Below are 23,410 nucleotides of genomic sequence, written 5' to 3'. Positions count from 1 at the left end.
GGGCAATCCTGTTTTTGTTTTCATTTTTTTTTTAAATATAAATCTTGGTACTTTTCTAAGTAATCTCCATTTTTTTTTTCCTTCAAGTTTGTGTCTTGTGGGATTTATTTTTTGGTTTAAGCTTGGGTTTGCTTGCTCAAAAGGGGAGTTGCCTAAAGCATACTTGAGAATTCTCGTTGGAAAATTTTGTACTGCTACCATTGACGAATTATTCTATTTTGGTCCTGATTATGTATATCTTCTTACAGCTTGGCACTTTTTTATTTTTTATTTTTTTTTATTTGAGTAAATACAGCATGGCACTTCGAAAATTTTAGAACTATTGTAAACTATGTTTTATAGTTAAATATGTAGCACAAGAGCTGTACCACTAACATGTGCTAATCTCTTTAAGTACTTCATCCTGGGGCTCGCACCATTAATAATATTGCCTTTGAACATTTTCCCATTTGTTGTGTGTGAAATAGTTTAGCACACAACTTTTAATTTTTTTTTTTTCTTTCTATAATATGTAGATGTTTTCTGTTAACGAGCATTAAGTGAAAAAAGACTTCGTTTAGTCAAAACTCGAAAGGGCTTTCATGATATGATTAAAATTGTGACAGTGTGCAAAGATTACTGAATTTATCTTTGTCTTAATAAAGTTACAAGATTTTTCATAAATAAATAAATAAAAACTTTTAAAGTGGTTATTTTTCCAAGTATTTAAAAAAAAAAAAAGATTAGTTGACAAAAATTGGTCGATTGCTTTGTAAGCATCAAATTTGATCGGCCTTATTTCTCACAATATCATAGTTTCTAGTTTCAAACGTTTTCCCTTTCCTTCTTCTTTCTCATTTTATTTTATATATATATATATATATATTTAAAATTTAAACGTGGGATGAATAGAAAAAAAATCCTCTAAAACAAAAGCCTATTGAACAAGTGTTTTGGGCATGTTAAACTGTGTTATAGAATTATTTCAAGAAAGAAGAGATGTTTTAATTTCCCATTGCAACGTTTTTCTGCTTTCCATAGTTATAGGATTATTTCAAGCTAACCCCTTGGAGTTCCTTCTAAAAAAAAAAAAGCCCTTGGAGTTCTAATTCAATTAATCAAGCCAGATATTTGTTATGATCACAAAGAAACCTTCAACTAAAAGGCTGCACACCGTATATTCTAATTAACTCAACTCGTAAAGCTTCTGATAGTTGTATAAATCTGAGGTTCAATTTTTGTCTATACTAAAAATTGATTTGTGTCTTCGTCTGATGATAAAGAACTATTATTGAAGTGAACGTTATAAATTAAAATTCTCTAAAATAAAAAAGGCTACACACTCAGGTCCCGATGTCTAATAAAAAACCCTCAATGGATCAAGTCACCAAGGCCCATAATTAGCTATTAGGTATGCTTATAATATTAATAAGCATTAATAATGATTCACATTTTGATATCCAATGTCCACATTCAACTTCTTCTTCTAAGTTTCTCAAAAAAAAAAAAAAAAAAACACACACACACACAGAAAAGTTATTTAATTTTTTCGGTATAGGAATTAGAAACGTCACAGAGAAAGAAAAGAAATAGAGAGAGAGAGATAATAGAAATAATAAATAGAATATAGTACCCAAATTTACAATTTAGAAATGAGCGCGCCTCCTTATCTGGCTCTGAAGAAACCCAAAGTTGAGACCAACGATGAGAATGAAGTACGACAACAACAGCAACAGCAAAAACTAGTTTCATCATCATCAACAGCAACAACAACAAAATCAAACAACATGGACGACGACGACAAGAACAACAACGACAACAACAGCAACAACAATAGCGACAACGGTGTTAGCAGAGAAGAGCAAGAAGAGGCATTGGTGGCTCTGATCGAACATCGTACCAAAGAAGTCCTAACTAATAAACAGCGTATCGCTTATTACAAATCCCAGGTTCTGTCTTTTTTTTTTTAATAATAAAAATATTAATACCATTCATTCTTTCAATCCCAATTTTCATTCTCATTTCCTAATGATATTTGGGGTTTATGTGAATGTTATCTCATTGATTTGGCTATGATACTGTACTAATAAAAGTTCTAGTTTTGATATTCCATAAGCTTCTATTGTTTAATTTGCTTCTTGGTTTTGAACTTTGAATGGTTTTTTACGAAATGGGTTTTGCTTCTTTAACATTTTTCTCCAGCTAGATTCAACATATATATAGCAAGATCCTTTATTTATTTATTTATTTATTTTATCATGTATATAATTTTAAAATAATGATAAATTTTATCTTTCAAGTTGGAATAACTCACAATTTTTGTACTTGAGCTTTTTAAAATAGTAAGTCTGCTGAAAAACCAGAAAGAAAGAACGCCCGTGGATGTTGGATTTTGTAGATATATTGATTGCGTTCATGATTAGTGGTTGGCGGAGTGATTTCAATCATCCCCATGCGTTGTATATCAGTGCCATTTGAGTTTCAGCAATTGTGGGAGTTTCAGTATTCCTTAGTAAATGTTGTGAAGACAAACTCTTTCATTGCTTGCAATTCTGAAACCTTCTCAAGGAGGTTATTTGCTGACCATTTCTTTGAAAAAGTATGCAGCTTGAGGAATCAGAGAAGAGGTTGCATGATTCAAAATCTAAATTGGCTCGGCTTCGAACCCATAGTAATGGTTTGTCATCTAAAGGGACTGCCGAGAATGGAACGAAAAATTTGAAGGTGGAGCGCAGATCAACTAGTCCTATTAATATAAGTGAAGATTCATCTAGACACCAGCCTCAATCTAAACCAGAACTTCTGATTCCTTCTGTGAATCCAAAAGTTTCCCAACATATAAACTCGGCAAAGTTTGGTGCAAAACCTTCACATGTTTCTAGTACTCAATCTGGTCCATCAGTTTCCACTCAATCTTATAGTGCTATGAAAGTTAAAGGGGACAAACCTTCTAGAGTTTCTATTGAGCCCGAAGAAGAAGTTAAAATTCAAGATAAAGGAACAAAAAGAAAGTTTGGTGAGATTCACTTGTTGCATAGCGTTACATTATTATTTTTACACTGTGATTGTGTGTGCCTACAATTACATGTTTGCAACTTTTTTGCATAACATATTGCCCAGTTCCTCCAATCCAAGATCCCCTTTCTTTGCAATTAGTAGTCATTAAGTTTTTCTTTTGTATTTCAGAACAGAAAGAACACAAAGATTTGATTACATCAATAAGTAGCCGTTCTTCACCATGCATAGTCCGCTGCCATGCAAGCACTCACATCTCCAGTCAACACAAGCGAAAGTTGAGAAGTCTTGCTTTGTGTCCAGTGAATGATCAACTTTTCGTGACTAGGTAATTATTGAGTTAGTATATATACGTGAAAATAAATATATGTCATCGTTGGCTAAAAAATTGAACTTTCATGGTATGATTGAAATTTTGCAATAATAGTAAAATATCAACACCCTCCACCCCCCGCGTTAACTATCCTTTATTCTATTATTACACGATATGCCTTTTTTTTTTTTGGTATTAATGAAATTTATCTTTCTCATAAGTTTCTACAGAATCTAATTCGTGGGAGTTTTTGAAATACTTGCAGTGCTTTGGATGGTTTGGTCAATTTATGGCAAGTTCAGTCTAGGGGGTAAGTCTTAAATCTTTGTCTGTATTCATTTATCTTCACTGGTATCTTATGTCAGCTGTTGATTGATAGCATTGAAAAGTTATTATTTTACCACATAATGTTATGCAGCATTGCTTCTATTTATTCATAATGCAACCTACAGGACGTGAATATTTTTATTATGATGATTGAAATTTGGTGGAGCATGTGGATGCAATATGAAGGTGTCTTAGGTGGTCCACTCATTACCATAACTTGACATTATCTAGGACTTAATTTATTTGTAACTGCAGATTTCTTTTTCATTATAAGCATCTAATGTTTAATAGCAATGAGACTGCTTGTTTAGAGGATATGTGAAGCAGACACTCTTTGTGTCCTTGCCGAAAGTCTCTTTTGAAATCAGAGAGATTTTGAGTGAGCTTTTTTGTCATTGGAATGGAGAATTTCTGGAATTTTGTCAAGGTTAGTGGTGTGTGGAGAAAAACGTCTGCAAATATTTCCTAGTATATATTAGGTGATAGTTGATTGGAGCAGATACATTAGAGTGTGGAGTTCTTAAAAATGTGTAGTTTAGGTTACCAAAATATTTGCGGGAACTTGGAAGTTAGGAGTTAGATTTGGTTGATGATCACTTGCTAGGTTTACTTCTTTATTTTATGATTCAATTTTAGAGATAAAAGTGTATATCACATCCAAAGCAAGCCGCCGTGTTTATTTTTGTGTTCCTAGTATAAATTAGGGCAATTACTGGTTAAGGTGGTGTGAAGAGAGGCCAATGAGCTTTAGCTCAAATGACGCTTCCTCCCTTTGTAAGAGCAACATGGGGGATGAGGATGTGGGTTCAAGACCCACTGGGTGTGTGTGTAACTTCCCAATAGAAGAAGAGTGGTATTTCTGTTTGGAATTTATTCTTTTCCTTGGTATGAAAATCTAGAAAGTGAACATTGTGTAATTTGTGCCATATGTTGCTCTAGCCTTGATTATCAGGAGAGGAAAACAAAGACCCCTGAACGAGTTGCTTTTATTTCCTAGCCCATTTACTCACCATTTGGGAGGATTGGAAGAGAGGGGAAGGGTCTTGGCTGGCAAAGGTTTGGACTGAAACATTCAATGAGTTTGGAGAATGTGTGCGGATGCTATTTGTGGGTTCATTAAGGAAGATAAACAATTAAAAGTATGATAATATTTGTGGTCACTAAACATTGAGCATTATGCCTCCTTGGACACATTCTCTTTTGGAAAGTTAACCTTTTTACTATCATGTTCTTAATATTCATCTTTTTAGTTTGTCGTTACTTGTGATTGTGAGTTTCAGTTAAGAATATCTCGTGTTACTTGTGTAGAAGAGATGATAGGTAATTAAAATTTTCACACTTTCTTCCTGTTGGCAGCAGGTTATGTAATATGTTAAGTATAAAGATATGCTGATGTGATATATATATTTAATCCTCTCTAGTTGCCTTGCAACAAAGAAAAAGTTATCAACACTTTTAAACTTTCTTCTCTTTTGGTTACTTCATCACGTTCCAACTATTTTTTAAATTGGTGCACAAAACTGAGATCATATGTGGGGAAGAAGCCAGTGTGTAGAGTATGCTGAGATTCAGACAAAGCAGCAACTACTTTTAACCAAATTTAATACAAGGTTGTCTCCCACCATTCAGTATGCTGCAAGATAGAAAAGGTGATACATGATGCTAAAGGTATCTTGTTAGATGGATTATACTTATAGGTGTTCTTATCTTTCTGATGAAAGGATATGGAGCTGTACTCCTATTAATGATACAAGGCAAAAATACCCTGGTTATTTCATATATGTTTAGTCTCCCACCATGACTAGAATAGGAAGAGCTTTGTAAGGACAAAGTAGGAAATTGGATATTTAGTCCACAAAAAGAAATACTCATCAAATATATTGGATGTCCACGAGAATGGTCCCCCATTTTGTATGCCTTTAAGAAATGTTAGAATTATATAAAATTTTCCTTTTGTATCAATTATATCCAGTTTCAGTTACTAGTGTCTAAATTTTGTGATGTCAAGTTTCTCAGCTGGTGTCTTGGCACTTAAATTCTTTGTCTTGAATTGCAGGTCCATTGCCTCTCTACTTAGCTCGACTGAATGTTTGTCCCCTAAGCAGAGGAGATGGCCCGAAGATATAGCCTGGCACCCACATGGAAACAGCCTATTTTCTGTATACAGTGCTGATGGTGGAGATTCTCAGATATCAGTTCTTAATCTCAATAAGACACAAGGGGTAACATTTAAATACAGACACTTGTGGAACTGGCATACTCTATCTCCACAACCATTTGTAAATAAGCATTCAACTTTCATTGCAAAGTCTGTTTCTTTTCTCACTTTGATTTTGCATATTTGTGTATTGACAGAGAGCTCGTGTAAATTTCTTAGAGGAAAAGCCTCATGTTAAGGGTATTATTAACGGCATCACATTCATGCCTTGGGAAGATGTCTGTTTTGTCACTGGAGGCAGTGACCATGCTGTTATGCTTTGGAGTGAGAAAGATGGGGAGAACTCATGGAAACCAAAGGCATTGCACAGGAATTTGCATTCGTCTGCTGTTATGGGAGTTGCTGGAATGCAGAAAAAGCCGATTGTATTGTCTGCTGGGGCAGACAAGCGAATTATTGGGTTTGATACACTGGTAGGAAGAGCAGATTACAGGCATCAAATTGAATGTAAATGCATGAGTGTACTACCAAATCCATGTGATTTCAATTTATTCATGGTTCAAACAGCGTAAGAAACATTTCTTGACCAGTTTTTTCTTGATGCTGTCATTGTCTTAATACACTGCTTTGTTAGTGCTCCGAGAAATCTACAAGATCTAGTACTTATTATTTTATACTTGAAAGAAAATTGGAAAATGCTATGTTGATCAACAACTTTTTATCTAGGAAAATTTGAGGTCTTAAGTTAAAAGATAGTATCAATTTTCTTTAGTTGCATACCAGAAATGCAAACTAACAGAAGAGATGAAATAATGGTATTGAACTTCTAATATTAGTTTGATCTTCAAACCTCTCTTGAATTGCATCTAGTGGTAATTCTGGTTTGCTGCTGAGGTGTGCAACTTGGACTCTGTTTGGTTCGGATGTATAATGTGAATCAGTTCCCTACAAATTTGAATATAGTTTTATGATTATAAATATTAAGGAGTTATATGATATGATGGTTTGAAACAGAAAATATTGACTATAGTGGCAATTGCCTGTCCTATTGCTCATGGTATGTGACCATAAACACTTCTTGGTGATTATACCTGGGCTTTTATAAAGGAATTGTAGCTTTGAAATAGAAAGCACATCAAATTTCAGGAAGGGCTAAAATTACATTCAGATTCTAAACTTTTTCTTGTCATCTGTTTTAGTCAGAAATGTAGTTTTGCTTGTTAAAAGTTTAACGTTAACATTTCTTATATGCAGAGCTCCTGAGAGGCAGCTCCGATTGTTTGATATCAGATTGAGACAGACAGAAATCCATGCTTTTGGGTGGAGGCAAGAAAGCAGTGAATCTCAGTCGGCGCTGATAAATCAGGCCTGGTCTCCTGATGGTTTCTACATAACATCTGGTTCAGCAGACCCCATGATTCACGTCTTTGATATCAGGTATAATTCTAGAAAGCCTTCCCAATCAATAAAAGCCCATCAGAAACGCGTCTTCAAAGCTGTATGGCTCCACTCTGCGCCGCTTCTTGTTTCCATATCTTCTGATCTCAACATTGGATTGCACAAGATGACTTAAATCTTCCATCATGTTGTTGTATGGAAGAAACCCACCATTTTGCTTGTGCACTGAATTTTTGTAACGATCTTATTAAGTGGAAGAACTTTTTGGTGGTCCGTTTTGGCACAGCTTAGCAAAACATTGCATTAGGGATGGTTTGGGGATATGGAATGGTTCTAAAGTGGGATGAGTTTGGCTGTGAGCGTGATAGTTTGATGTTCTGGTAACCACATTAGATACTATGTCACACCTGCCTCTGAGTCAAGCATTACTGTGTGACTCATGATGGTTACTATTTTTTGGAGATAATTAAGTGCAACTTTCTTTTTGTGTTCCAGCATATGTTTCTGTCTATCATCTAAGCCTCGGTTGGTTTGAAAAATGGCTTGAGAACTTAGTGATAAACTAGCACTAATTCCAAAAGCTTAATTTGATAGAAAATGATGGATTTGGTCACTTAATTAATACTTTGGAATAGCTCACATGTCATAAGGAAGTAGAAAAAGCCGAGCATTCTAAGTAAAATTCAAATGCCGATTGTTGGTGGAGAGGGTGATTTGAACCTTTGATGTCTCCATTAAAAATATTAGGTGTCAGTTAAATTATAAAACTCTTGACAATTATATTCATATATATTATATAAGGGCATTAAGGTGTAATGAATATAATTTCTACAAGGACATAGGTAAAAACATATATAAGGACAAGGTCTAATTAATCAGGTTTGATGTTTACTAAATAACAGACACTTATGCTACATAGTATTTTAATAAAAATACATTTGAGAAAAAGAAATATTTAAAAGTTATTTTGCCGCTAGGCAACTAGATATATTACAAGTTGGAATGGATCCGAGTGATACAACCATGATAGTTCGAGTATGAGTTCTCTTCTCTTGATCTTCTCTTTCCAGGTCTCGTTTTGTAAGAATGCCACTGTTCTACGCATATCAACCATTTGTTCGGCCCAATCAGCTGTAGCCTGTTTCCTTTTCTGAACTTTACCTACTTCAGCTGTAGACAGTTCCTGCTTTTGAGGCTTAGAGACTCACCTACCAGATTTTGTGTAGTAGCGGTGACCTGATGCTCACTCGAGTTGGATGCAGTGTGGGGCAATGTAGAAGGGTGAGGTGCAAGGTTGTTAAAATCGGGACCATTTAAGACCGACCTAGAAGGCATGTTGGGTGCAACTATGACACACCTTGACGTGAGTTGGAGACTCGGGCTTTAGAAATTCAAATTTTATTACATCTCTCTCCTACTCTCGTCTCGTCTCCCTTGTTCCCTCCAAAAAAAAATCACTCTTCTCTTATTTTTCATTTCTATTCAAATCATTTTAGATTTTGAAAAAATGGTCTCAAGATCTTCATTTTGAACCAATATGGCTGATGCGTTGAGATGGGTGAGGTACCTTTAGAAGGCGAAGTCATAGTTTTAAAAACTGAACCGGTTTAACCTGTTGAACAAGAAACATTCTGGTCCGATAAAACCCCTAAAACGGCCAAAATCAGTAAAAATCGAAAACCGGAGCAAAAGGCTCATCCAAAAAAAAAATCCCTAGCCAAACACCACAAACCTGAACTCTTAAACACAGAGTACAATGAAAAACTATTAAAACAAAACATGGAAGTGAAGAAGCAATAGGAAAAGGAGTGAAGCAATTAATAGCAAGCAAGGTTCAGATTAATCAACGAAAAAACAGAGGGTAATGTCAATATTATACTCCTTGTCATATAGCTCTTAATGTTGACTTCTACATTATATTCACAAGCTGTACACTTATTACATATTCACACACACAATTTACAAATGCGTGACAAATCTCGCACAACAATGAACACATATTTGCTTGCTTCCATAAAAATTCACATAGCGCAAACTCTCAAAGCCCACTCTCCAAAATTGCATAGATAGACCTCATCTCATTTGGACAAACACAAAAACAAACCAAAAGAAAAATCACATACACCATCAAATTTTCCAAATTCTATACACACTTCCACGTGCATAGGGGCGGCGGAGCTAGGAATTTTTGTTTGGAAGGCTAAATTATGGCATTAATATATTTATCAAGAGAACCTCCACACACACACACACACACGTTTTTTTTTTTTTTTTTTTTTATACACACACACACACACACACTTTTTTTATTTGATAAGTTTTATATATACACACACCCATATTTGAAGCTATCTTGCTCTAACCTATTATGTGGCAACTAAAGACATATTTTATGTATAGTTTTAATGAAAATATTTTTTTAATGAGTCAATGACTTGTTAATCGCCACATAACAAGTTAAAAAAAGATAGATTCAAACATTTTTGATGCCAAACTTGATCAAATATTTAACAGATATAAGAGCACATTTTACAATAAAAACTAAAATTGTGAAAAATAAAGTTATATCTTTATTACTATTAGACCAATTTTTTTTTTAATAGCATCATTGGACTAATTCATATATTTGGGGGGGCTAACTCTTATTCTTATAGACTAAATTTTGAAAACATTAAATAATTATATATATTTAAAAAAAATTCAAAATTTAAATAAGACATAATTATTTTGGTGTCAAAACTTTCCTAAAATGGATTGTTAACCAATGCCCTAAGAGCACTTCCTTACCGAATACATAAAACAAATTTTTAGTTTTGTTCTTTCTTTGTGTTGGGTCCCAAATAACATTATCAACAGTATTAACAATCCAAAATAATAATTACACACAAGAACACAAAATTTACGTGGAAAACTCTTTCTCTTTAAAGGGAAAAACCATGGGACAAACTCTGAATAATTTCACTATTATCAAATCAATTACAATAATTCTTGTGTATGTCTCACGACTAAAGAATTTTATTTTTTATTTTTTATTTACTCTTACACACACTAATTATTTCTCTCAAAGGAGACAACACTTTGCTCTCTCTTTTCTATTTTCTTCTCCACGTACAGCTCTCTATTGGCTGTCTTCTTTTTCTCTAAGTGGCTCCTTCTTGGCTGCTCTCTCAATTCTCCTGTATGGCACCTTTTTCTTCTTATGTGACACACCCTTGTTGTTGCTATCTCGCTTATGTGGCACACTAATCCTTTCTTTTATAAGCAAGTATGCCACCCCACACGAATCCTAGGAGTACATGGATTCTTAACATTACTTTAACTAGAATTCTTGTTATGCACATTGTCATGCACGTGGCTAGTTGTTGGATAACTTTGGACAAGCCCATTAAGAAGCTTTAGTCTTATGTGGGCTGGACCATGGTGCTTGATGCACCTAACAATCTCATCTTCCAGCCTACCAATGTGGGGAGATTTTCAATCCAATTCTTTAATTCAAATCCATGTTAGTCAAGCAGACACCAGGCTTGACCTTCTTCATTATCTTCACCAACACTGAGAACACTTCATCAATATCAATACCTTTCATTCTTAAAAAATTAATCTCATCTTGGATTTCCTTAATCCAATCCTTTGGCTCCCCTCATCAGAAGCCTAATTATTCTTGAAGCTAACAATTCGATGTTCTCTAGTAGTTCTCTTCTCACGAGGTTCAACAATCTCTAGTGGAGGATATTACTCCCCCTGCTCAAGACCTCTAAGGTTTTTCACTTCATTATCATCTCATGTAGCCTTAACATCTTCATATTCTTCATCACCTATCACTTCCTCTTTTGAAGCACTATTAGGCAATGAAAATTTCACTCTCTTGACATCATCACCATCAATCTCAACTCTTATCTTTGGAGTCTTCTCAAAATTTTTAATCTCATTGAACTTCTTCTTACAAGTCTTCACATGAGTTCTATACATACCACAACAAGCATGTCTTCTTGCAACAACCAATGACCCTTTAGTAAGTTTCCATCTTCCATTACCAAGGTAGTCCAATAATCTGCTCGGTCCATAGCCAATGTAGAAAACACATTCATCCTTAAATGTGGAACATGTAGCACATCCTTCAACCTTATGGTGCTACCAACATTGGTTTCGATGCACAAATCACCAATTCCTACAATTTTTAAGTAACTGGAATCACCCATCTTCATTGTACCAAAGTATCCTATTTTGTATGTGGTAAACAACCCCTTCATAGGGATAACATAATGGGAGGCTGCAGAATTAACAACCCACTCAACATCATTATTAGCAACATGTTCACACTTTTGCTCTTCAATAGAGAGCACCACATCATCCTTAACAATCACAATAGTTGTAGTATTTTTCTTACTATCATTCTTTTCATCTTTTCCTTTAGTTTGTTCTTTATTCCAATGCCAACAATCTCTTCTTGTATGGAATTTTTTTCCCACAATAGAAGTATTCTCTAGTTTCCTTAAACTAAGATCTATCTCTTGATTGTGACCTACTATTGAATTTTCGATTATTAGGTCCTCTGCTTCTACCTATGCTCTTGTTTTTTGAGACAAAAGCTTGATCTTGTGCATTGTCTATATTCGTATCTCTCCTACAAACCTCTTCACCTAAAATTAAATCTCGAATATCATCATATTTGAGTTTACTTTTTCCTACAGAATTACTCACTACCATTCTCATAGCTTCCCAATTTTTTGGTAAATAAGCCAAAAGAATCAATGCACGAATCTCATCATCAAATTCAATTTCCACCGAGGATAATTGATTTGTGATCGTATTAAACTCATTTAGATGTTGTGCTATAGGAGTGCCTTATGCCTTCTTTAGATTGAATAACTTCTTCATTAGATACACCTTATTGTTAGTTGATGACTTTTATACATGCTAGACAAAGCCTTCATAAGATCTACTATGGTCTTTTCCTTCATAATATTGTGTGCAACTGATCTTGATAGAGTTAATTGAATAACTCCTCGAATAACTCCCAGTACCTATCTATCAAGAAGATTCCGTTCTACATCTTTCATAGTATCAAATTTTGTCCCCAAAAGAGGCAGATGCAACTTCTTCCCATAAAGATAATCTTCTATTTGCATCCTCCAATACTTGAAGTCTATTCCATCAAACTTCTTAATTCTTGAAGCCTTGCCTTCTTCTCCAGCCATCGCTTCGACTCTAACCATAATATCAACAATATTAACAATCCAAAATAACAAATACTCATAAGAACACAAAATTTACGTGGAAACCCCTTTCTCTTTGAAGGGAAAAACCATAGAACAAATTCCGAATAATTTCACTATTATCAAATCAATTACAATAATTCTTGTGTATGTCTCATGGCTAAAGAAAAAAGCTCTCTTGTTTTTCTTTACTCTCACACACACTAATTATTTTTCTCAAAAGTGGCAACACTTTGCTCTCTCCTTTCTATTTTCTTCTCCACGAACAGCTCTCTTTTGGCTGTCTTCTTTTTCTCTAAGCAACTCCCTCTTGGCTGCTTTCTTAATTCTCCTGTGCGACACCTTTTTCTTTTAATGCGACACACCCTTGTTATTGCTATCTCACATATATGGCACACTAATCCTTGCTTTTATAAGCAACTCTGCCGCCCCACATGAATCCTAGGAACACATGAATTTCTAACACTACTTTAACTAGAATTCTTGTCATGCACGTGGCTAGTTATTGGCTAACTTTGGATAAGCCCATTAAGAAACTCTAGTCTTATGTGGGCCGGACCATGCCCCCAACACTTTGACCCTTTGGTTTATAAAGAAATTTTAAAATAATTTATGTTTCAATAAATTGTTATAGTGCTACAGTTTAGGCAACCTTGATATATATTGGCAAACTTAAAACCCATCCCTTAGCAAAGGCTTCAAAAATTAAACTACTTAACCCCTAAAATTACATTGCCAAAAGCACTTACCCAAAAATATCTTCTTTTTTTTTTTAAAGAATTTATTACAAAGATTCTACTTGAAATAATAAATAGAAATGCCACTAGACAATCAATTCAATCATATCACGTAATAACATATCTCTAAAATAAAGATTCAAAAATTAAAAATTATCCAAATTTTTAATTTTATTTTGTTCATGTATGCATATGAAATTATTCTAAAAATAAATAGAGATTACAACATCAACAATATCTAAGAGTAAAACAAAGCACAAGGTTAAGATATTAATGTTGAATAAAATGAGCTATATATTCACTTACCTCATAGGAACCCAATTTCACAAGATTTCTACCATCCTTGGAACACCTTCTTGTTTCTGTAAAAGCTACCAAAGTCACTTTGTGGAACTGGCATACTCTATGTCCATACTCTACAACCATTGTAGTAAAATTGTATACAACTTTCATTGCAAAGTCGTATATAAAAAACCTTGAATAAAAAAATAAATCAAACATTGTTGTTGTAATACCCTTCTCCTGTATTCACACTTTTTAGCCCTTTGTCTTTCGACATTTTATTGGCACACCACCAGCCACTTAAAGAAAATTATGGAAACTGCTTTTTCCATAAAGGTATCCAGTAGTTGATGTATGACTGACGCTCGTTCAAAAAACCGAAACCTCTCTAGGGAAGAGGAAGCTGAACTCTCCAGGAGTAAAAAGAAGGTTAAGGACGTTTACCATGCTGACTTTGTCAATGGTTCAAGTGAGAGTGGCCATTCTTAGGATTTTCAGAATACGTGGGGGGCATTAAAGAGAACTTTTAAAGAGAAACTAGTGGGGGAAATACCAGGTGCTTATGCCAAGACTTTTGATTTTACAGATACCTTGGACATGGAAGTGGATTCAGATAAGGAGATGGATGAACTTCGTGAGGGTCTTGTGGTGGTTAAAGTAACCAGGGAAACCAAGATTTGGATTAGGAAGCCATGGTCCAACGCATTGATCATCAAGCTGTATGGTAGAACAGTGGGATTCAACTTTCTCCAAAACAAGCTTAACCTCTTGTGGAAACTAGCTGGGAGATTCGACTGTGTAGATTTAGGAAAAGATTTCTATTCAATCAAATTTTCTTTGAAAGAAGACATGGAGCCAATCCTTAAAAATGGGCTGTGGGAGCCTTTCTTTAAGCTTGCGTGTGCGAGTGTTTCTTCTATAGCAAGCTGGGTTCGGCTGCATGAGCTCCCTATGGAACTATATGAATTTGAGGTACTCCAACAGATAGGAGGAGCCATTGGAAAGGTGCTTAGGATAGACACCCACACATCTTTGGAGGCTAGAGGGAGGTACGCTAGACTTTGTATTCAGGTCGATGTCAACAAGCCTCTCGTTAATACGATCCTTATAGGAAGATTTGAGCAACTTGTGATATACGAAGGAATCCACAAACTTTACTTCTCGTATGGAAGATTAGGGCACAAGAAAAAGGCATGTTCGTTCACAATTAGAGGTTTTGGAACATCAATGGAGGGAAAGCCGATGAGTGAAGGAGCGGGTGATGGTCTGATTCAAACTGCCAAATCACGTCAAGTGCATGACACGCACAGTACTATGCTAGTTAGTGGAACGACGGAGGATAGAGGTGTAGGTATGGAGGATGAAAGGTATGACCCCTGGATGTTAATGGAACATAGAAAGACTAGGCAGAGAAGGACAAAGAATACCGTTAGCCCTGGGGGTCCCACGAATGTTGGATTAGGGCCATTGCCACATAATATTAGGCAAGGACCTTTGGACGGGCTGACGGAATAGGCTAAAGGTTTGGGCAATAAAGCAGTTACTGAGGCCATAGGGAATTGTGTGACTAATGGGCCAACAAAAGTGGGCCATGAGGTTAATACTAGTAAGGAAAGGGAAAATGTGAGGCCGAATACCCGATCTAGCACTTTAGTCAAGGGTAAAAAAGAGATAGTGCGAAATAGGACAACTAAGTTGATTGTTAAGGAAGCCGCAGGAAGCACTGGTAATTTCTACCTCAATACTTCATTGAAGTGGTCTTTGCTTAACACTATTGGCGATGGAGTCAGTACTTCCTAATGGCCACTTCCAGTTTGCAGCTGCTGGCTGATCCGAAGGGGGCAATCAATCTCGAAGGCAAGATAAGGGAGATAAGAGCGAAGCCCACACGTGTGATGGGCTGGTGCGACAGAAAGGTGAAGTACATTTGGAAACTGATCATTCTGGTGACGACGGATAGCGTAAGGATAGGGTTCCTACCCTTCGCGAATCCAGCAAGGGGGTTGATGCTTCCCCAAATATCACGGCTTCTAATATTGTGTGAGGAAAATCAAGTGAAGGCACTCTCAGAACGAAGGACACTGGAAGTCCAACCCATTTCAACTACTATAATGGGGAATCATCACAACACCAAGATTACCCAAGTGCTTAAACCAACTCTAGAATTCTGCTTCCATGCCATGGTGAGGGAATTGAATTTGGATGTTCCAAAACACATGCTGACTCTATGCCCAGGGAAGGGAAGACAAAGTAGATGCTGGTGGTGATGGGAGGGAACTGGAGGGAAGTGAAGCTACTACCCCTTTTTGAAGTGCCCAACCCCTTATCGTCAGTTAGCCATGAATATAATAGTGTGGAACGATAGGGGTGCTCTGAAACCCAACTTTTAGAGTCATGTTAGGGAGCTCGTGAGGACTCATAATCCTGCTATTATGATGATCATGGAAACCTGTAGTGGAGGAGACAGAGCTAAGGAGATAACCGACTGTCTTCCCTTTGACGACGTCATTCACACGGAGACAATTGGCTTTGCTAGTGGCATTTGGCTACTATGGAACTCAGATAGGGTGGAGGTCGTGCAACTTGCTAACACAGAGCAAGAGATTCACTTGGAAGTTAAGGTATTACCTTCTAACCTATTAGGACATATGTGTTTTCACTTGCTAAGAACATATGTCACTTATTTATGTTAATTGGCTAAATCCTTAGACAAAACGCACTTTACTTGTAATTGGGTAGTTCTAGGTGTTTTTAATACTTCAAGAAACAAGGTTTCAAGGTCAAGTGTTGAAGTCATCAAGTCTGTCCAAGAAAAAACAAGCTGAAGTGCAAATTCATTAAAGCTCGACACCTGCTCGATAGCTACCTCGACACCTGCTATCTGTCGAGATTTATAATTTCAGATTTTTTGATCTGATTTTCTTGAGATCCGTGAATATGCTTTTGGGCCTTCTTTTCTCCAAACCCTAAACATATAAAATGATTGTTTTAAGAGCCGTCAAGTGTGACACAAGTTGCAAAAGTATTGAGCAATCTCTGTTCAAGCAAATTGTGATCAAAGACGAAGTTCTTGACCTAATTCATCTTCTCTGAAGAAGTTGTTGTGTATTTGCACCAAAAGGTTTTGTGACCAAGCATTTTCCTGATCTTCATCGTGTAAGATGAACTGAAGAACTTTGCAGCCAACCTCTCTTTCTTAAGTTGGTGTTTTGAAGTCGTGTACTGGGATCCGCACATTGGTTAGTCACGTACTTGGGAGCCGTGCATCAAAGGTGGGAACTGTCACTACAGATCAAATCCAATTGGGTATCGGGTAAGGGTTCAACTGTAGGTTGGTAAGGTACTTAGGATTCCTTTACTTGTAACCGCTTAATTTGATAATGTGAAGTTTCAGGAGTGGTGACCTGAAAATCACCCTGTGGGATTTTTGCAGCGAGATTTTTCCCCATTCGTAAACAAATTACCGTGTCATTTAATTTCTGCTGCATATTTAGTTTTTGGTGATTTGTTTGTGCTTCCACGCAATTGCATGATAAATTGATTAATTAATAACTTGACTAATTAATTAATTGGTTTAATCACAAATGGTCATTCAGTTTGTGGCCTATCATAACCTATCTTGGATTTTTACGGTTGTATATGCTAGTCCTAGATGTGTAGAGAGGTAGATTTTGTGATGGAATCTTTCCAAAGTTGCTAAATTTCATAATTTGCTTTGGTTATAACTGGGGATTTAAATGAATCCCTTGTTGATGAGGATAAATTTGGGGGTAGGCCGGTTAGCATATCTAGATCCCTACTCTTCAAGGAGTGCCTAGAGAAGTGTAATATGGTGGACATGGGGTTCAATGGGCCAAAATATACATAAACTAACAGAAGGGAGGTCAGTAGTCTTATTCAAGAGAGAATAGATAGGTTTTTTATGAATCCCAGTTGGTGTTTGCTTTACCCGGATGCTAAAGTGTCCCACCTCACGAGGTGCCACTCGGATCATTGCCTTATACTAATGAAAACTAATCCTAGAGGGCAAATATTTCTTAATAGGCCCTTTAAATTCTAGAGTTTTTTGGCTGTCCGATCTCTCATTTCCCACTGTAGTGAACCAGGCTAGGAGACAGCCAAGGAAGCTTATGGAGGCAATTGACACCTTCGCCAAGCAAGCTACCTTGTAGAATAAAAATCCATTTCGACAATATCTTCCATAAAAAGAAGAGAATCATGGCCCGGCTTGATGGTGTTCAAAGGGTTAGGGCTTTGGATCCTTCTGCCTCTTTAGTAAATCTTAAGAATCATCTTATTAAGGAGCTGGATGTTGTTTTGGAGTAAGAAAAGGACATGTGCGTGCTTAAATCTAGAATTAATTGGATGGTTTTGGGGGATAGGAAAACTTCTTTTTACCATGTTTTCGCGATTGCTCGAAGGAAACGTAATCTTATTACAACAATTAAGAATGAAGTGGGAGAATGGTTAACCGAGGAAAGGGAAGTTGCCAATCATATCAGGGAGGGTTTTATTAAGTTATATACCACTAGCCAGAAGGCAGCAATCGGGATATAAGGTACAATCAACAATGGCAAATCAAACTTACAAATATTGAGAAGGAAAGCATAAGTCATGTGTTGATAGATGAGAAAATATCCGTAGCAATTTGGTCTCTTAAAGCTTTTAAAGCTCTCGGGCCTGATGGGTTGTATGCTGGTTTCTTTCAAAGGTTTTGGCACTTAGTGGGAGAGTTGGTTAGAGAAGAGATGAAGCAAGTATTTAGGGATAGGAATATTCCGGAGTACCTGAATAAAGCCAACATTATGCTCATTCCAAAGAACTAAGGACCCGAATCCATTAGCAATTATCATCCCATTAGCCTGTGTAATTTAGTGTATAAGATTGTCTCCAAAATCATAGTTGGCAGAATAAGACCGCTCCTGGATCAACTTATCTCGTCATGTCAAGAGGCTTTCGTGCCAGGTAGAAGGGGTGTGGACAATGCAATTATTGTCCAGGAGATAATCCATACTATGGGGAAAGCTAAGGGAAATGCAGGATATATGGTGATTAAGATTGATTTAGAAAAGGCCTATGACAAACTTGAATGGAGTTTCATAAAGAGCATGTTGAACATATACAATTTCCCATACAATCTTATCGAGCTTGTGATGAGTTGCATATCATCAGTCTCTACCTCGATCCTGTTTAATGGGGGAAGCCTTGAGCCCTTTTACCCTACCAGAGGCATAAGGCAGGGAGATCTTCTATCCCTATACATATTTATACTTTGCATGGAATTCTTGGGCTAGCTTAAATGTGAAGCCAAAGTTTGGTGCCCAGTAAAAGCCTCTAGCAATGGTCCTTCCTTCTCCCATTTGTTTTTTGCGGATGATTTAATGCTTTTTGAAAAAAGGCCAATGCAGAAAATTGTATAGCCATTAGGGAAGTGCTTGATACCTTTTGTAGCCTATCCGGTCAAACAGTGAGTGAAGCTAAGTCTAGGGTCTACTTTTCCCCAAATATTGACCCAAGTGACAAAGTGGCTCTTAGTGACATTCTTGGCTTCCAGCAAACAAAGTGTTTGGGAAAGTACTTAGGATTTCCCATCAAGCACAAAGGGGGCAGCAACTAGGATTTTAATTTTGTGTTAGATAGAGTAAAGAGAAAGTTGGCGGGATGGAAGGCCAATCTTTTATCCATAGCAGGAAGGGTGGTGCTTATCCAAGCATCATCTTCAGCAATACCCGCTTATGTTATGCAAAGCAATAAACTGCCTATAAGAGTTTTGGAAGGCATTGATAGGGTGAACATAAACTTCTTATGGGGTTCAGATGAGAGTAAGGGAAAAATACATTGGGTGGGTTGGCAGAAAGTAACCATACTAAAGGAAGAATGGGGGTTGGGACTACAAACTGCTAAAGGAAGGGATATGACACTTTTGGCAAAATTGAATTAGAGATTTCACATTGAGATAAAGGCCCCTTGGGCTAAAGTCCTCAGGCTGAAATATTGTAACCATCAAAGATTAAGCTCCAGAAATGCTAGCAGGTTACCGAGCTCTAGAATTTGGAAAGGCTTAAAGCAAGGTGAAGAAATTTTTAGAAAGGGAATTAGATGGTTGCCTGGCTCTGAAAGCAAGCTTGAATTTTGGAATGATACTTGGTCTACTCTCGGTCCGCTAAGGAATATTATTCATGGCCCTCTGTCTCGGGAAGCCTTAAAATTAAAGTTCAAGGATGTTGTAGATTGTACAGGTATATGGAATTGGAATATTCTTCTGATGGCCTTACCAAGTGAGGTCATTGGTGAACTTAAAGCTACGCCCATCCCTCTAACTACTAGAATGGAAGACAGACTAGCTTGGAAGTATTTCGAGAGGAGGTTTTGATCTTAAGAGTGTATATTTACTAACCACTGAATCCAGAGGGGATGCTTCTTTCAAGGGTAATTGGATTTGGAAATTGAAGACCATGTCGAGAATACAAACCTTTGTATGGAAATGTATGCATTATAGCATAGGAGTTAATCAATGCCTGATGGCTAGAGGAGTACACATTGAAGCCAACTGCCCCCGTTGCCATAGAGAAGCAGAGTCTGTCATTCATGCACTGCGTGACTGCCCTATAAGCAAAAGGATATGGCAGCAGCTGGGTAGGCAAGTAACAGATTCATTCTTTTCCAACCAAAATCTGTAGGAGTGGCTCAGTTCGAATGCCAAATCTGGTCAACAATTTGGTTGAGGCCACATTCCTTGGTACCAAGTTTTTCTTTTTGCTATTTGGATGATCTGGAAAGATAGAAACCAGCATGTGTTTAGGAATAAAAATCTAAACCCTAATCTGGCGAAAGAAATCTTGGATTGTGCCTCGAAGTTTATTTTTTGTGCTTGTAATCAATTAGCTACCAAAAGGCTTATCTTGAAGAGTATAAGATGGGAGAAACCAAGGGATGGTTGGTTGACTCTAAATGCAGATGGCTCGGTAGCAAGAAGTCCTAGGATGGTTGGAGGAGGAGGTTTAATCAGAGATGGCAACGGCGATTGGGTAATAGGATTTGCAAGAAAGATTGGGACCGTTACCAGCTTCCTGGTGGAGCTTCGGGCTCTTCGGGACTGCCTTCTTCTCTACTTACAAATTCAAGCCTAAGCTGTCCTCATTGAATTAGATGCAAAAGCCATTGTTGATGCCTTTAACTCGCAAGGTTATTCTAATACTATTGTATCCTCTATTATTGATAAATGCAGGCACTTGGCTACCCAAATTCCCCAAACGAGAGTTAGGCATGTCTACAGAGAAGCCAACAGATGCGCGGACTTCTTAGCTAAATTAGGCACTTCGCTTGAGAGTGATTTTGTTGTGTTTTCTAGTCCACCTATGTACCTTCTTCATATTTGGAGGTTGATGCTTGTGGTTTGTCTGTAAACAGGCTTTGTCCAGAAACTTTGATTGATGTTTAGCTTTTAATACATTCCCTTTCTACCAAAAAAAGAAAAAGAAAAAGAAAATTATGTATATCTTTCTGCAATATTATATATATATATATATATTTTGCTGAGATATTTCAGCAATATGAAAGAGTGGATGACCACCCGAAATATATATATTAGATAAGTACTTTCAGTTTCATATCTATTATTGTTTGTCCCTAATTTCTTTTATATTAGTATATAATAAACATATAGTTGTCACAATGTCACATATGATGCTTGACCGACAATCTAAAATCAAAGCTGTGATGTTTCACTTCACCAATGACAGACATGTAAATATGCTGTCAGCTTCACCTTATTATGTGGCTGTGACGATGAATCATGAATGGGCTCACATTTTTCAACAATCGATCGTTCATTCACCCAGACACATCCACTAGATTATCAGTAGTAGAGCAAAGTCTTTTTGCACAATGAAGTTACTAGTCAGGGTGTAATGGGGTGCTGTTGTTAGAGACAGTGACGGCACAACCTAAACATAATAAGCTTTTAACTGTTTTGGCCCTTTTGGCTAGCTAGCTATTTAGGAGATTAATTTTAATGGGTCCATTTGTTGAATCAATGTATGGTTATAACGTTAAGAATTATTCACAATTGGATGTGATTTTAACAACCACGGGATACATGGGGTGCGGCTTGATGGTAGAAGTCTTTATTTCAGCACTCAAAGATGATTGGTTTAAGCGATAGTCTCAGTAAGGCTCAAAGATGATTGGTATATGTGGTATTACTCATTGCTGTCACGTGGCGTGGGGTTGATGAGTCCACACTGGAGACCCTCTTTTTTATTCAAAAAAAAAAAAAGGATGTGATTTTATATATATGGATTGGTTGGTGATATACAATCAAATTTTTTCCAAAATTTGGCTCACAGAGGCTAGCTAGGACCTCGATCCAGGTGCGGCTCAACAATTTTGGAGGCCTAAGGTGATACATTTAAATGGGGCATTTTTGTTATCACTTAAATAATATTTAACTAGTATTTAATATCATAATTTCTTTATAAAAAAAAAATCTATTCCTTTTATTTTGTAATATGCTTTTTTTTTTTTTTTTTGGGAAAAATGCTAAAACTATAACAAATTTTACTAAAATTTTTTTTCAAATGATGTAGAAATAAATGCAATTAGTGACACTTTAAGAAGATAATAAACAAGTATTTGAATGAATGATATTAGGGATATTATAAATTTTACAAGATGAGACTTACAAAGATGTATCATTAATCACAAAAAATATTTCAAAAATGCATCTAATAGGTTATTGACGTCCACATATCATATTAATTGTCACATCAATTTGTAAAGTTTTCAAGCAAAATTAATAATATTTCTAGCATTTTCCTATCTGAATTATTTCTTACGATTAGTAACACATATAATTTGTAAGGAAAAATGATAGATATACAAATTCTTTTATTAAAACTTTTACAAACTGATGATATGGTAGATAATTATAGATAAATAAAAAAGTGATGTTATTAGTGGGCCTAAATGAGAACCAATAAGAAGTTGGCCACAACAACAATTTGTAAAAATGTTGTAAAATAGTTTGTAAAATTATAGCATTACTCTATTTGTAAGACTCATGTATTTAAAGTTGTATTATCTCTAACATTACTCAATACTTTGGGACTTCTTAAAAGTAGCGAAAAATTATAAAACTAATTTTTTTTCCTATATTTCAATTTTTTTTTTTTAAATATATCAAATTTTGCCCCAAAATTTGGGGCCTTCCTCTGGTAGGGGGCCCTAAGAAGTGGCCTAGGCCTAGTGCCGGCCCTGCCTCGGTCAAACTAGTTTGTCAAACTGTAGTTAAAAGCAGAATTGGTTGCAATGGCTCATGTTAATTATAATGTTTTGAATATTGTTGAGAGATTTTTTAATAAGTTGATGGGACTTAGTTGCATCCATGCAGTGCACATCTCCGTCTCCGTCTCTGTTTCCGTCTCCACCATCCTCTAGTGGTTGACCTTTTGACCTTAGTGCCCGTTGACTCCATGACATTTTGTGGGACATGAAATCCCTCTAGGCCTACGCTTGGACTTAATAATTTTCAGTCTTCCAACGATACAGGACTGCAAATTATTAGTGGCTCCATCATGGGTGTTAATTAACATTTTTCCTTTGAACAGACAGACTAATTAACCTCTACTTGAGAAACATATGGTGTGAAACTTAAGTACATTCTTCTTTTCTTTATAGGTTTTATGGGAGGAGGGTTACTGGGTAAGGTGAGGGTTGAACTTAGCAACCGAGCGCACCATAGAGGATGCTAGTGTATTAGGTCATCAGTTAAACCCCAAACTTAAGTATTGTACCCTAAGTGCTCTTTGGGTGTTGTAACTTAGATTTCTAACTCTTAATTAAGGATAGTTATCGGTTTACATTGTACTAGCAATGTAAACTAAAATTTTTCCCTCACTTAAATTCAACTATTTGATTGTAATGACCAATGAATCCCATAATTGAGTAATTATTTTTCAAAAAGATAACATTATTATTTAATATA

The 23,410-nt window shown here is 36.2% G+C and overlaps 1 protein-coding gene across 1 annotated transcript; it reads left to right on the top strand.

The window, feature by feature from the left end:
- Positions 1–1,547: 1,547 nt before the first annotated feature.
- LOC112014000 (uncharacterized) lies at positions 1,548–7,684 on the top strand. The gene is made up of 7 exons (XM_024046381.2): positions 1,548–1,928; positions 2,587–2,995; positions 3,166–3,322; positions 3,573–3,617; positions 5,691–5,856; positions 5,990–6,360; positions 7,047–7,684. Exons 1-7 carry the CDS (start codon positions 1,632–1,634, stop codon positions 7,363–7,365), a joined length of 1,764 nt encoding a protein of 587 aa, XP_023902149.1. The 5' UTR covers positions 1,548–1,631; the 3' UTR covers positions 7,366–7,684.
- The last annotated feature ends 15,726 nt before the right edge of the window (positions 7,685–23,410 follow it).

This window comes from Quercus suber, unplaced genomic scaffold (genome assembly GCF_002906115.3).
Source record: "Quercus suber isolate HL8 unplaced genomic scaffold, Cork oak 2.0 scaffold_772, whole genome shotgun sequence".
Classification (NCBI taxonomy): Eukaryota; Viridiplantae; Streptophyta; class Magnoliopsida; order Fagales; family Fagaceae; genus Quercus; species Quercus suber.
The sequence above is the reverse complement of the archived record's forward strand: the minus strand, read 5'-3'. Positions and strand labels throughout refer to the sequence as shown.

Coding starts and splice junctions, on each gene's coding strand:
- LOC112014000 (XM_024046381.2), top strand. CDS start 1,632: ATGAGCGCGCCTCCTTATCTGGCTCTGAAGAAACCCAAAGTTGAGACC. Junction 2,996..3,165: donor AGGAACAAAAAGAAAGTTTG/GTGAGATTCACT, acceptor TTTGTATTTCAG/AACAGAAAGAACACAAAGAT. Junction 3,323..3,572: donor GATCAACTTTTCGTGACTAG/GTAATTATTGAG, acceptor AAATACTTGCAG/TGCTTTGGATGGTTTGGTCA.